This window comes from Channa argus, chromosome 5 (assembly GCF_033026475.1).
Source record: "Channa argus isolate prfri chromosome 5, Channa argus male v1.0, whole genome shotgun sequence".
Lineage (NCBI taxonomy): Eukaryota > Metazoa > Chordata > Actinopteri > Anabantiformes > Channidae > Channa > Channa argus.
Window position 1 is genome coordinate 9,966,792 of NC_090201.1, and position 14,210 is coordinate 9,981,001.

At 39.0% G+C, this 14,210-nt stretch overlaps 2 protein-coding genes across 4 annotated transcripts in view; one reads left to right on the forward strand and one right to left on the reverse strand.

Moving 5' to 3' along the window:
- Nucleotides 1-6,010, forward strand: r3hcc1 (R3H domain and coiled-coil containing 1). Of its 3 annotated transcripts, XM_067505436.1 has the most exons (9): nt 1-111; nt 483-614; nt 877-1,014; nt 1,478-2,048; nt 2,182-2,357; nt 2,620-2,690; nt 2,780-2,875; nt 3,071-3,211; nt 4,919-6,010. In XM_067505436.1, the coding sequence occupies exons 2-8, from the start codon at nt 571-573 to the stop codon at nt 3,178-3,180; spliced, it is 1,206 nt and encodes a 401-aa protein (XP_067361537.1). In that variant the 5' UTR covers nt 1-111; nt 483-570; the 3' UTR covers nt 3,181-3,211; nt 4,919-6,010. The 3 variants fall into 3 exon arrangements, with proteins under 3 accessions (XP_067361537.1, XP_067361539.1, XP_067361538.1); XM_067505437.1 differs by having other exon boundaries at nt 4-614; nt 4,923-6,010; XM_067505438.1 differs by lacking the exon at nt 4,919-6,010 and having other exon boundaries at nt 3-614; nt 2,818-2,875; nt 3,071-3,209.
- Nucleotides 2,116-14,210, reverse strand: part of loxl2a (lysyl oxidase-like 2a) — a 27,282-nt gene continuing 15,187 nt past the window's right edge. Inside the window, exons 5-14 of the mRNA XM_067505435.1 lie at nt 12,988-13,204; nt 11,644-11,827; nt 10,192-10,343; nt 9,936-10,103; nt 7,585-7,750; nt 7,218-7,458; nt 6,960-7,075; nt 6,697-6,833; nt 6,156-6,267; nt 2,116-4,680 (exon numbers count right to left, since the gene is read on the reverse strand). Coding sequence (XP_067361536.1) covers nt 4,610-4,680; nt 6,156-6,267; nt 6,697-6,833; nt 6,960-7,075; nt 7,218-7,458; nt 7,585-7,750; nt 9,936-10,103; nt 10,192-10,343; nt 11,644-11,827; nt 12,988-13,204 — 1,564 coding nt within the window. The 3' untranslated portion in view covers nt 2,116-4,609. The remainder of the gene's footprint in view (nt 4,681-6,155; nt 6,268-6,696; nt 6,834-6,959; nt 7,076-7,217; nt 7,459-7,584; nt 7,751-9,935; nt 10,104-10,191; nt 10,344-11,643; nt 11,828-12,987; nt 13,205-14,210) is intronic.

A 14,210-nucleotide genomic window follows, 5' to 3' on the forward strand; every position in this document is an offset into this window, starting at 1 on the left:
ATTTGATTCCGGAAGCTAAACAAATGTGGTTCGCTACTGTCACTTTTAATCACACCGAGCTAGTTATTCGTACGCTACGGGCATAGCATCCCACTCAAATATCAAATTTAGGTAGGCAAGCTTATTCAAACGAATACAAGTCGTCGCTATATGTAATTTAACGTGTGGTAGACTGGTAGTAAAGTTACGATAGCTGTTTAGAGTTGTGTTTAATCTTTATTAGTGTGTAATTACGTTAATATTGGATCTTGAAACACAACAACCGACTAGCTTTCTGGTTGTTACATAGCTTTGACGTAATGTTCTAGGTGTTGCTACTTCGGCTAGTCTTTGTAACCGTGGTTCCTAACTAACTAAGCTAACGTTACAGTGAGCAGCACATTTGGCTTAAGTACAATCGATTGATGCGTTTCACCTAACTGTTACAGTTAGCGTCAGCTTCTTTAGGTTAAAAGTAAATTAAGTTCACGCACTGTCAGCAGGACACGTCCTTGTCTGTCAACCCTGGCGTTTCCTTGTTTCGATGGCATTTATCTCCCAAAGCAAGAAAATGAATTCGTGCATCATGTCATGGATGAGCTGGAAACGTACCAACAGAAGAGCAACCGCCAAACGTAAGGTTACAGCCACGAAGGAAGCACACGTTACAATATACAAGCTGCAAAAACCTCAGTTATGTCTACTCACTGATCACACAAAATCTGTTGGTCTATAAAAAAGTTAAGTTACATCTTCCATATAAAAACCCTAAAGACGCTCTGTGGAAGGTTATCTCCAAGTACATTCACGTGAAAATAATTTTACAAAGGTACTATCACCACATGGTTTATGTTGTTAAAATAGCTATTTTGTCATGTCCACTGTCTCCCTGTCTAGTGTGCTCCTGTTCCCACCTTTACCCAGCAGACTACGTTACTTGATTCACAAGACCATAGAGGACCTGCCTGAGCTTACCACCTTCTCAGTAGGAGAGAGCTGTCATCGTAGGGTGGTGGTCTGCCATTCTGAGCTCAGGTACAGAATGTAAAAAGTAGATGATACACAGTGTTGGCCAAACTTAATTCAGTCCGTGGTGTAATGCATTTGTCACTATGAAGAACTATCTTTAGGTATGTGTGATGACACAGTTAGCACATATTTTGCCAATGGTGTTTTAAAAAAAATATGTGAAAAAATATATGCCAAAAAAGTGTGAAACCAATGGTAAATGGTCTGCATCTGCACCTATATAGAGTCTTTACACTGCTTTTCATTCATCTATTCGCACTGAAAATCACACACACATTCACACACCGATGGGGAATCAAAACCACAATCCTGGGATTGGTGGACGACTGTTCTATCTCCTGAGCTACAGTTAGCCCATCAGCAGTTTTCTGTATTTGCAAGACGAAACAACTGCAACAAAGTTCTTAGTGGCAAATTCCATTCAAGGTTTAAATAAAGTGTGGATTTTTTATTTATTTTTTTTCTGTAGGGGTGAGATAGCTGAAGAGAGCGACTTGGAGTGTAACAGCAGTGTGTGTGAAAGTATTCTAAGATGTAAGGAGGAGATGGAAAACTTGGCTAAGCCTAAATCTTTGATCCCATCCCGAAATCGAACACCCAGGAGACCAGATAAACCCCTTTACATGCCTCGAGCTGCTCGAGAGCGACTCTCTCTACAAAACTCACAAGGACCCGTAGAACATAACGAGTCTTTAAATCCAACATCTAGTGGCTGCACCAGCAGTTTATCTGACTCTTGTTCCTTTTATGAAACTACAGAAATTGCAAACACTTCATCTACATCCAGCCAGGAATCACACCCCAGTGTAGAGGACAGAATCCTTAATTATACTCCAGACAGTTCAGTACCTTGTCCTCAGAGAGAGGCACAAAAGTTGGTGCTAGGGCCAAATGAAACTGAGCCCTGTGTCTGGGACCAGACTGTGTCCTGCTTCACTCACCTGAGTCTGAAGGACTATGAGAAGGACCAGGAATATCTTGGTGCTATGCCATGCAGTAACCAGACAGAAGGTGATGACATAGGTGATGTCAGTGAAGAGGTAAGTAAGCATATATTCTTACTTTTGATTGTGTTATTTTATTTGTCTTCTGCAAACTGATCTACAGAAATTAGCATTTATGCTTTTACTATATTTGTGCCATAAATTGTACCCAGTTTTTTGTGTTTATCAGATCAAGGCCCATCTGAAAGATGCAGTGTCCTTTTCCATTGACCACGTCCACAATGACTACTCTGTGTATGAAAATGTGTGTATAAACCCGGATGAGTTTCGCCACGTGATTGAGATCTATGACTTCCCACCTATGTTCAAAACAGATGACCTCTTGGATGCTTTCACAGATTACAGGTGGGAGCATAGAGATTACACAGCAAAAATTGTCTTCATTGTAGTAGTAGGAGTAACAGTAATTTTTGAGATATGATTAGTTTTGAGTTTTTGATGTTCTAATGTGTAGCTGAAATATTTTTCTGTATTTACTCTGCAACAAAATGTTTTCATTGGTTCTGATCCTACTAGTACAGGCTGATCAAAAGCACCTCAAACAACTGATGTTGCCAGCACAAATACAGCTGACATTTCATAAAAACTGCATTCCTGTCTGTCTCAGTGATGGTGGAATGAAGATTACGTGGGTGGACAACACACATGCCCTGGGGGTTTTCTCCAGCGAGTCAGCAGGTATAAGCCCCCTTAGATGTGTTTTAGGTTTACAGGCAGTATAGACAAACTGGTACAAATGAAAAAGATGTTTACTGTGTCACTTGTAGCACTCCATGCCCTCTCCATCTGCCACCCATTACTTAAGGCACGAGCACTTGCTGAGGGGAGTAAAAAAGCGAAAGGCAAGGCCATTAGAAGAGCAGGTAGGTGATTCACTTACTTTAATCCTGTAGCTAATTAAAATACAATGCATGCTGCTGTTTAAAGAGATATGTAGGATAGGGGATAATAATAGTTTTATGTTCTTAACATCTTTTCTTTAATGTCAGGTATTTAGTTTTAACGCTATATCATGTGTATCCGATGTTTGTTTTGTATCTATATGTGTTTCCCTAAAGAGTTTATCCAGCCAGTGAAGGAACGTCCAAGGACAGATTGTGCTGTTGCCAGGCGGATGGTGACCAGAGCCCTGGGGTTGCGGGGACGAGGACGAGTGCAGCGATATTAAAGAGAACTGCTTGCACTTTTGGCATATGCAGGTGAAAAGAACAACAATAGTGACAATTGTTAGATGCAAACACTGGAGTTTATCACTGTGGCTGTATTTAGCTTTGACATGCTTTTAAGTTTTTATCAATTAGCTTTTATTCTATTGTGATTTTCATGTGTTGGTCAATATCACAATATACTATTGGATATGTTCTTTCTTTCTTCCTGGTTTCCTTTTCAAAAGACTTTCCATACACATAGACACATCATGTAATTTCTGCTTCCACCATATTTATAAAAAAAAAAGGGTTAATTCTTTCCCACATTCACCCATGCAAACAAATGAAAAAAAAAAAACACAAAAAAGCCAGTAATTAAGGAGCCTTACAAAATGAAGGGTCCAATTAAAAGGCATTTTCATTTTCACATACATTTGTGGCTTTTACAGTACAACCTCAATGTTATTACAGTCCCTGATGGTAATACTATGACAAAACTCAGATATTGAGAAATAAGCTGAGGGGATGTGCAAATCATGAAAACTAAAATCTGGGTGTATTCCTGCGACACAAGAAATCAATAAATAAAACATTTTTCAAAACTTAACTCGTATGTAGAACACAAAACCCTGAAAGAAAGAAAAAAAAACAGCATTCTCCTGTGAATTCAATTTATGATAAAAAACATTCACCCATGATGAGAATTACTGCCATAATTGTTGTTGCCATAAATACATTTATATTTCAAACAAGAGTGGCTAAATCCAACATGCAGTTTTGGATACCAGCTGTCATAATTTGTATGAATATTTATACAGGAGTTTTGTTTGATCATGTATGGTGTTGCCATTGAATTTGGTGTTTTGCTCTGCAGTTATCCTCAACATCACATACTGTATTTGTTTTCAATATCTAGTTATGGCCTTAACTTTGTAATTTAGCAGTTTGGGGTAAAACATAGAGTGGATGATTATGACCACTTGTAGCACCAAATTTAACAATAGACTCTTTTCTTCCATCTCAGCCCAACTCAACATGAGGATAAGAGGCTCATCTAAGTGTTTTGGTTTAAGGTTTTCCCCAAATGGTTAAACCTAAAAAACAAACCAAAAAAAAAACCAAAACTGTTGATAAACAAAATTTTAATAAATTATTTGGCTGCCATCCTCCCTGACATCTCTCTCATTAAGCACCAGGTGAAAACTTCTCTGACTACAAACTCAAGAGACAGGAACATTTTTGTATGGCTGAATGTGGTTAATAAATTTAGTAAGCATCCATATTCCCATTTTCCACTGCATCACTGTCCCTGGTACCAGATAAGCACAAAGATCATTAACAATCCAGCACTGCTTTGACAAGGCAAAACAGTACAGCCCCATCTAGTGGTTGTCTAATATTTATCCAGTCTTCCCTTTTGTCCGTCCATTCATGTTGCCCACCTCAGGTCTACCTGTGTGAAAGCTGGTTTGTCAGCAATCCAGGGAATGTTTCCTCTGTTTCTGAACTCAGTGAGCCACCTGGGAAATCACACAAGGAGATGATCAGGAGATGAGCAATATTTATTTCACTATATAGTAGAACACAGATTAAATGTCAAACAAATGTCAAATTGAGATATTGCCCCTATTTTAGTTTGCTAATAAAATTAGACCATTAAATAAGAGTTGACAAGACTAGAAACATTTGGAAAATGTTTACCTTGTACAGCGTGATACATTTTAACATTATCTAACTTGTGTCTTTTAATTTCCAAAGAAAGATTTGCCAGAAGCGTGGTTCTATTCAACAAAGAAGCTCCATGGTGACTGCAGAAGGGCTAACAAGGCACTGGTGCTGCCGACGTGTCTGCTTTGCTCATCAACTCGGCAGGTTGACGTGATGAAGTGGGAGGCTGACAGAGTTCCCTGCCTATATCCCCTACATCCCCAGCTGAGGTGCCCTTTAGCATAACACTGACTCACAATTAGCCAAGAGGTTTTGTTTCATAGCTCAACTTGACCCCAGGATACTATTTTTGTGGTTCCTGTTGTTCATTGTAAGGATCACTAATAATAAGACATTGGATGGATCAGTGTTAAAGGAAAAAAATGTATGAAACTCTTTGTTGGAAACAGTGATTTCAGATAGCTGGGAAAGCTTGTTTGGATGTTATCGCATGTTGCCTTTCAACTTAAGTGTGTTTCAGTGTAGGAAAATTCCCAGCAGGGTGTGTCTGCATTACCCAAGTGATGCTGGATTGGTTGGATAATTCTACCTAAGTATTAATTGTTTTCTAAATTATGGTGGAATTCCTTCACTGATTCTCAGGATTTAGTTAAAGAAATCTATTACATTGTGCACTGTAGATACAGGTAAATTTTTATATTAGTGGACAGCTCCCAACAAACTAAATGTAATGTAGCTTTATTAACAGATACAGGTCTGTTTCTAAAAAATAGCACTAATATTGTTTTTAAAAGCCAGCATTTAAATTGAGACACCGTTATAAAGAATGCATTTGTTTATGTTATAATAGACTATAGATATTTTTCTGTGTTTTAATTCATTTTAAGTTTGTTTTATTTTTGTAGTAGTTTTGCAGAATGTTCAGTTCCAATATTTATTTTTGTCTGAGACAAAGAAAAAAGGTTTTGGCTCAGAGGCAGAGTTGAAGTTGTTTCTTACTCCATCTTACAGAAAACTATATGACTTTTTTTTTGTTTTTGATCAACCACCGTGCAAGCTATGGAAACTTGAATGTTCTGTATGTTACTGTAATGCTATTTTTTTAATCTTCTGTAAAGGTGTGCACAAAAGCCTATTAAGAGAAAATTGTATATGTCTGTGTTCATTAAAAGAAGATGTTGAGGTGTTTTTTGGCTTAATTGTAAAAAGTATTGAATTTTTTGTTTTAAATTAGTCGTATTTTCCACGGATCCTGATGTTTTACAACTGTAGATAATTAAATAATTAAAAATTGCAGATTATGATTCTTGTAAGATAATGGTCTCACCTATATGACAGTTATATGTCCATATCCGATGCCCATCGTATCGGGAGCGGCACTTCATAACGTTGTTGGTGTAGTCTGATTCGGCAACCTCATAGTTAGGGTTTATCACAACCTAAGAGAAAAAATATCTCTGAAACTTGTAAAAACAAAACGTTCCCCTTTTACACATGTTTCCAATATTGATTAGTCATAGGCATTTTAAAAGTACTTCTATGTACCAAAAATACATGTTCAGTAACTGGCAGAAGACTAACGGGTGCAGTATGACCTAAGTGACCTATGTTTAAAAAAAGTGCTGCTTCAAAGTAACAGTCTACTCGCAACTTAGACGTTGTAAAATCTTTTTCTCCAGCAGCTGCATAGTCCATCCAACACTCATATATACTTCAACAACCACCTCAGAGTAGTTTTATTTAGAATAAGAGTACATGTAGGCTGAATGCCAAACAGAAGGGAAGGGGAAGGTGTTTGCTCTATAAAACTAAACTGGCTGCAGAGGAGGCAGGTCTTTGCAAAAGTGTGATATAGGTTACAGACTCACCTGGAAGATGTAGTCGCCGGGCTTCAGGTCTGTGATGTCAATCCACTGACAGTCTATGTCATGTCTGTAGGTATCCCAGCATCCGACTGTGATACCTTGTGCGCCAAAGTTTGCACATTCGTACCTCTTCTGAATACCTGTTCACATTTTGAGCATTGCAGTGTGTCTGTATTATATTCATTACAAAGCTGTATTTCATGGTCATTTTACAAAAAGTCGCAATGTGTAATAAATTGAGAAAGCAAAGAAAGGTGTCTCTTTACCCTCATCACAATAGGTGTCCTCTAGACAGAAGCTGGCTTTATGTCCCTCTGCCACTTTAGTGCCATTCAGACTCAGCAAGTCATAATGTGTAAAAACCTCCATACTGTGGTAATGTCTAGGAAGGAAAAGGCAACGTGCTCTATTAGCAAAGAGGTTTATATTTGTAAATCATTTCAACACACTAACTAAATAGATTTTTTACAATCAACACAATAACAGAAGCATACAAGAAAGTAACAGTCTCCTTGAGGGGTCACCTGTGACATTCATGCCAAATCCAGGAGTGGTGTGCTGCCCTTGGTCTGAAGTCTGACAGGCCGTTGTTGTGGATCTGGGAGGAAAAGCGCAGAAGGCGACGGTAGGAGCTTGGGTCAGCTTTGTCAGCACTGGTGGACAGGCAGTTTTCCTCTTGGGCACACTGCAATGCATACATGGGCCTGTCCTCCAGGTATGTTGTCTGCTCTACAACCTGTGCATTTAAGACCAGGTCTGGGGCGGCTGGGAATGAGAGATCATGTTTACAATATATTTAATTGTTCATATTGCTATTAGTTATCTAGTCATATTTCGTCCACCGGCTGCTCGGCTACATATATACAGTGTTTGTATTCACTCGTTTCTTACTCTGAGTACAGGAGACCCCAGCAGCAAAGCGTCCACCTCCTCTAGGACAGTGGATGTGTTTTCCATGATGGAGACACTGATCCAAAGTCAGCTCAGTTCCTGAACATCTCACTCCACTCATCAACACCCCATCAGCTGATGAATCTCCCTGCCAGTACCATGTTTCCTGAGAGAAAGGAAGAGAAGAACCAAGACAACACTCTGTCAAAGCCCATCAAGCTGCTTCTCAGAAGGTCTGGGCAGACCTATTAATTATAAGAAAACACCTCATAATACAGTTGAAAGATATTTTATTGCGAGGTGTTGTAGAAGGACACGAAGTAGGCTGTTCATGCAAGGAAGGCAACCAACATCCCTGAGTTAAAGCTGTTCTTCGAGGAGAAATGGGCTAAAATCCCACCAAGCCTTACGAGCAGGGCTGATATGCAGCTACTGAAGACATGTTTTCACATACCTTGTCTACACAGAAATATTAAGACTGAAAAATGTTCCACAATAAATAAAAATATAGGTGTAAGATTAGTCTGGGTTCTCTTTATTTAGCTTTTAAGTCCTGCATGAAAATCGGATCATTTTTTGTCATATTGATGCAGAAACAAAATAAATCCCCAAAACTCCCTCAATCTGTCAAGCACTATAGAACATGGGAGGGATTTGGTACCAGAGTGAGAGCAGCTGTTTCCAGTCTTCCTGCTAAGCCATACAACACTGGCTGCTGGCTGTACTTTCATATTTCTCACACATGGTGGAGAGTATAAATTGTCAAATGATTTGTAAGAGTAAAATGTCTACCCTTAAATATGCCCTGACTTCAAGTTTCAAGTTTCAAGTATGAAGCTTTTAGTTTTGTTTTTGTGTTTTTGACTATGCCAATTGGAAACAAACAGATAAGATCATGTTGCTGTTTTGGAAAAAAAGGTTTATGTGGAAAAATTTTGATCGTGTTCTTTAATTTGCCATTTATGTGACACACATGACATGCACAAAAAGGGGGCTCTGTTGCCCCTGCCTCAGCCTTATCAACTATATCACAGACCTTGGGGCAAGAGCCTGTAAAACGTTCTTGTCTTTCCCATCATCTACAGAAGTGGATGATTCATAAAAATGAATTTTTTTGGAGGGATATGGAAATGGGAGTACTTGCTGGTGGGTTAAGGAGAGGGACACATTCATATAGTTTCAGCTCTGTGTAATTTGTTCCATCGAGCAGTTGAAGGGGTTTGTCTGCAGAAGCATTTAAAAGTCAGACAGGAAAGAGTTTCTGGAGAGGTTGTGATACTCTATGCTGCTACGATAACAAAGAAAAGACATTTGTTACTCCTAAACCTGCTGTTAACATGAGAACTCTTACGCAATGGAAGCTTGCTCTATGTATTATTAAGTTATTATTAGACCTATATAATATGAATTATTATAAAAAATTTATAACTACTTTAAATGGTTGAGTGGATACTTTATTTAAGCTGCTGCATTAGTAAAGTAAAATGTTGAAATGTACTTGACTAGAGGGCTCAAGCAGTGAATGCAAACACATTCGTTTTACATGTTGCTCCATTTGAAGTACCTAACTGTCTCAAGCACAGGTTTGTGAAACAAACAAAAAATTCTCTACATTCAGTTCAGTGAAGAAAACCCTGCAGCTGCTGCTACTGCTCCTGCTGCTGCTGTATCATCTTGGCACAAATACCACACTGATTTCTCCCCCTATTAAAAAAACCATGAGGTCTTTGTCAGCCTCTAGCCTCATGATTGAAAGGATGCACTAGGATCTGCTTTTTAAAGGAAGAGGTAAACATAAATAGCACAGGCCTTGTATTTTTTAAGTCATGCCACTAGGCTTTATTGGTGGAGGGTCCTCTAAACTTCAAAGAAGAAGTTGAGGTTTTGCTCATATTATCCATCGGTTTACTACCCCTGACCTGCTGTCTGTACTAACGGTGTGTGTTTGATGTATCTTAGGAAACAGCATCCTTTTTTTGCCCTCTGGTATCAATAAAGCTCAAGAAAGTTAGAGTGAGAGGCCACTCACATAGAGCTGAAATTTTTACATACTCTCTTGCTCCATGCTAACGTACTAATAAAGCTAAATTTGTTACAATGGCAGAACTCTCACTCATGACGTTATCAAATACAAATAAAAAGTGTGAACAGTGTAAACAGTGGAAGTAACAATATGTTTTCAAATATGTATGCAGTTTTCTAATATAGTGCCAGTATTGTGTCAGTGCAGAAACTATATCCAAAACCATCACCTTTATTCTGAAAGCCTGCGCATTAAGGATAAGCTGATCTTAAAAAAACATTTGATGAAAGTGGGCATTGGGGGAAAACATTTGTTCCATATTCCTTACCTGGAAAGCATTGCTGGCAAAGCCCAGGCCCAGCTGTCTGCACACTACCATGGCCTCCATGGTCCCCCAGCTGTCGCTGCACACTGTTCCCCACACTAGAGAGCCATTCCTCTCAGCCAGAACCTCCACACGGCCCTCATACGGGTTACGGCCACCATTTAACCGAAGCTGAGAATGAGGTTATGAAAATGTGCCTCATAGTGCCAAACAAATAAAATGTGTTTTTTTGTTTTACATGATAGACAGAGCTACTCACTCTATTGCGAAAACCCATGGCAGGAATGTTACACCTGACTGCCGCATCTTCCTCGTGGCTGCAGCCCAGAGCATCACGGTTGAAGTAGCAGTCTGTCAGCGACTTTTCAAATCCAGAGCACTCCACCTCATTCATGTGGACTGATCCGATCCCTTCAAAGGCAAAAATGCAGCACTTTTTTACTAAACTCTTCATGACTAACTCAAGCTGAACTATTAACACCTTAATGAACAGAACAAACAGAATCCAATACTTGCAAGATGAATTTTGAATATTGGATTACACAATGTTTACTATTAGTTAAACAGCAGTAGCCCTGCTTGCCTGTGTGCTGAACTAGAACAACATGTCTGTCCAAAGGCAGGTTATATTTCTGTTCCTTTGGACTGTTCTTTGAGACACTTGAGGCCCATAAAAAATAAAAATTCTTCTGGATTCTTCTCAGAATCCAGTTTTTTTTCTTCAAGTTAAAAAAGTCCTCTCAGTTGAGTGGAGTTTCCAAAATAACATGTGTGAGTACTTCCTCTATGCTGCTTTTCTTCACCATGTGACTGAGCAAGATTTCCTCTAGGGATGTGAGCTCAAAAACAAACTTCAGACTGAGATGGAGTGAGAGTTAGTGAAAGTCCGCTAGTTATAATTACCATTTCCTGACCTGACAGATGGACACAAAGTCTCAGTATCATTTATCAGCTGGTAGTATTTGAAAAGAATAAAACTATTTTTAGAAACAAAGATATAATAAAAATGCATTGTGATCAACACTAATCCATGTAACCTAACTGTGTGTTACAAGAGGCATAATTGTCCACACACATTTAGAAATCCCGATAATTAAAAGGCTTGTTTAGTGAACATAATCAGATGTGTAAAATCTGTGTGTGATACAATGTGATTTTTGGATCTAGTAGCCAACTTGTGAAAAAATCTTTTGTCTAAAAATAACAACAAAAAAAAAATGCTATTCTAAAGCCCACAAACCCTTTATTTTCTTTCCTGGATAACTTCATGTGCTCTTGTGTTTTGCTGTGAGTGTAAGGCAAATGAAAGAACGAGTGTTCCGAAGAACATGTGCTTTTTATAATGCTGTGGTATAAGGCATTCCACAGACTTTGTTCTGGGTCAATAAATAAACAGTAATGTGCAAACCCATGTGTTCCACAATATGGTTATGTGTATGGGCTTTAAAGCTGAAGTGAGACAAAACATGTGTTGAGAAAGATAAGGTCGAGCCCAGGCCACACCCTTCATTTTCAAAGCTGGAAATGAGCTCTGCTTGGACTGGTTGTGCTTGGAGTTTAGTTGAGTGATAGTACTTGGCATCTGGTAAAATGTCATCACAACTAAAAATCAGATGTGTGAAAGAGATTTACACTTTTACAATTATTACACAATTTTTTTGCAGACTTCATATCAGTGTAGTTTTCTGACTGATTAATCTGTCGGTCAAACCTTGTCCCATTCGGGCTCCAGTCAGGGCCTCTTTGGCACTTCCGAATCCCAGCTCTCGACACACCACGGTGGCAGCTCGTATGTTCCAGTTGTCGTCGCACACTGTCCCCCACTCACCATTCTTCAGCACCTCCACTCGTCCTTCACCTATCATAGCTCCACCTCTTAGACGTACCAAGGGTTGCTACAGAAAGAGTGCATCACAAACTAAAAATTAGTGGACTGGGAATGATTTTCAATAAAATATTATTTGTAAAATGGTTTACCATTGTTCAACATTTTTGTGGTCCGAAGAAAAAGGTTTTACCTTGGTAACCACTAAAGAATAAATAGAGCGAATACAAGATGTGTAATGCTCATAGTTAGGACTATATGACATCATGCAGGCAGGACATGTTGTAATCCAGGAGTGAAACTGAGTCAAGATTTGACTATAGGGCATGGAATTAGATGAGTTGGAAAGGAGGTTGTACACAGACCACAGGGTCAGTGGTTCGTCTCCCAGTCTGTTCATACTGTGTGAAAGTGTCCTTTGGCAAAACACTAAACCCTGAGTTCCTCCTGATGGGTCAGGTGAACACCGTTATCGTTATGTGAGTGTGTGAATGGGTGACTAATATTACAAACCCTTATTGTGTAATATGGGATGTAGATTTGTTTGTAATTTTTCCGAAAAAACACAAACATCTGCAGTGTGTCCCCAGTGTTGTAAACTCACTTGCTAAAGTATCAGGGAGTCTGTCGACATTTTTCAGTTTACAGTTGACAAGGGATGACTCAGTCCTCCAAGTGGGAGGATGCACCACTATTTTTTTTCAATCTTTCCTCCGCACCTTTCAAATGCCTTCTGCCCATATCACTTCAATAACTGACCTTAACTTACCGCCTTTATGCCACTCTGCCAAAATTCACACTTATCATAGATTTAAAAATACAGTCTATGTTAATCTTGCAGTTTAGAGCCCAGATTTCTTTGCTGTCTTAGCTATTTTGATATTTTAATGTAATAGGTAGGAAGGATTCCTCAACATTTATTATTCCTGGTGAAAAAGAAGGAACAACTCAGTGCTACTTTGTATTATAATTACATTTTGTTTGAGGAATTAGAAAATGAGTTTACCATCTTTTGTAAATTACGTGTTACATTAGAATTCATATTTCCCATTCAACACATATCGGCCTCTGTGAGTCATCCTAAAACTCAACTAAAGCAAAAAACGGTAAGAAGAACCTAAACAAACTTAAAGCCACTGACTTGTTCAGGGCGGTTAATAGAATTTAGAAAACTTAATTTGTGAGCCACTGTGCAGCCAAGCATGTGGAGTAGTTTACACTCTGACCTACCTCCACCCTGTAGGCCTTGCTGAAGCCGATGCTGACACTGGGGGCAAAGGCACGTCCGGGCACACAGCTAACCACGACAGGCATGCCCCGACCACAGGTGTTGTTACCTTTCAGCTCTACCTCATGGCCCAGTTTACAATCAGAGAGGTCAGCCTCATGGCCTGTGCAGTTGACAGAAAACCCCCAGTAGTTCTTCTTACGTCGCTTGGACAGCAACCTGACAAAAAATAAAATAACAGACCCTCAGGCCAGGTATTGTGTTTTTTTTACTGCAACATATAGTTTATACTGTATGTTGTTCCAAGTGTGTTTAATTGTCGTTGAGAGGATCTGACACTAAATGACTAATATCAAGCAAGTTTCTAAAAGTAATAGTCTAGTGGTTTGGTTTGTTCTCGCACATCAAAAAAAATACTACAAAATTCAACAATGTTACTCCTTTGGTATGAAGCACAACGGAGGAATTGTGAGAATACTTTCAGGTTCCCATGACCTCGTGCCTCGAAGTCAACAATTAAGGGTTACGTAGGAACCCAGCAACAGAGGACATTGAAAAAGGTATTAGCATTAGAAAACCATATAATGAAACCAGCATGTGCTACATTTAGTGAAGCTTTTTTCTACTGCTTATCCAGATGTTAGGAACACATGAGAATGTAGCTCAATGTTAGTTCAAATGCAGGAAGTGACACATTTTTATAATTAATTGCTTTGGAGAATAGAACTTTTCTTTTGTTGTTCCCATTAAATTACATATTCAATGTGATCTTTTACATCTGTAGAATAGTTACAAGCCCATGTGATTATTTTCTCATGTACAATGAGCATCTGTTTTGGTTTGAACCTCAGTTCCCATGTTAGCAGAGTTAACAGACACAAAGTGTTCTAGGAAACAGTTGGCTTTGTGTTAGGCTACATATGGACTATGACATTTAAGAAGGGAAGCGTGTTAACACTTGTGCTCTGAAGGAAACAATTACACGTAGCAAAAAAGGCCATTTTTTCACAGAGCACTGCACTCAGCCGTCTCACAGAAAGGGCCATCCTTCATTCTCTAAACATCGTCTTGCAGTCTTTGGCTTCTTGTCAAGAATCTCCAGGCTCAAGTCTGTTTAATCTCGATGTGGAAAATGAATGAGGGGTTGAGTGATGACCAATGTAAACAGAGTTGGTTATGTAAAGTTTCTGGTATGGTACATCAATAGACGAGGACCTGAAGGCAA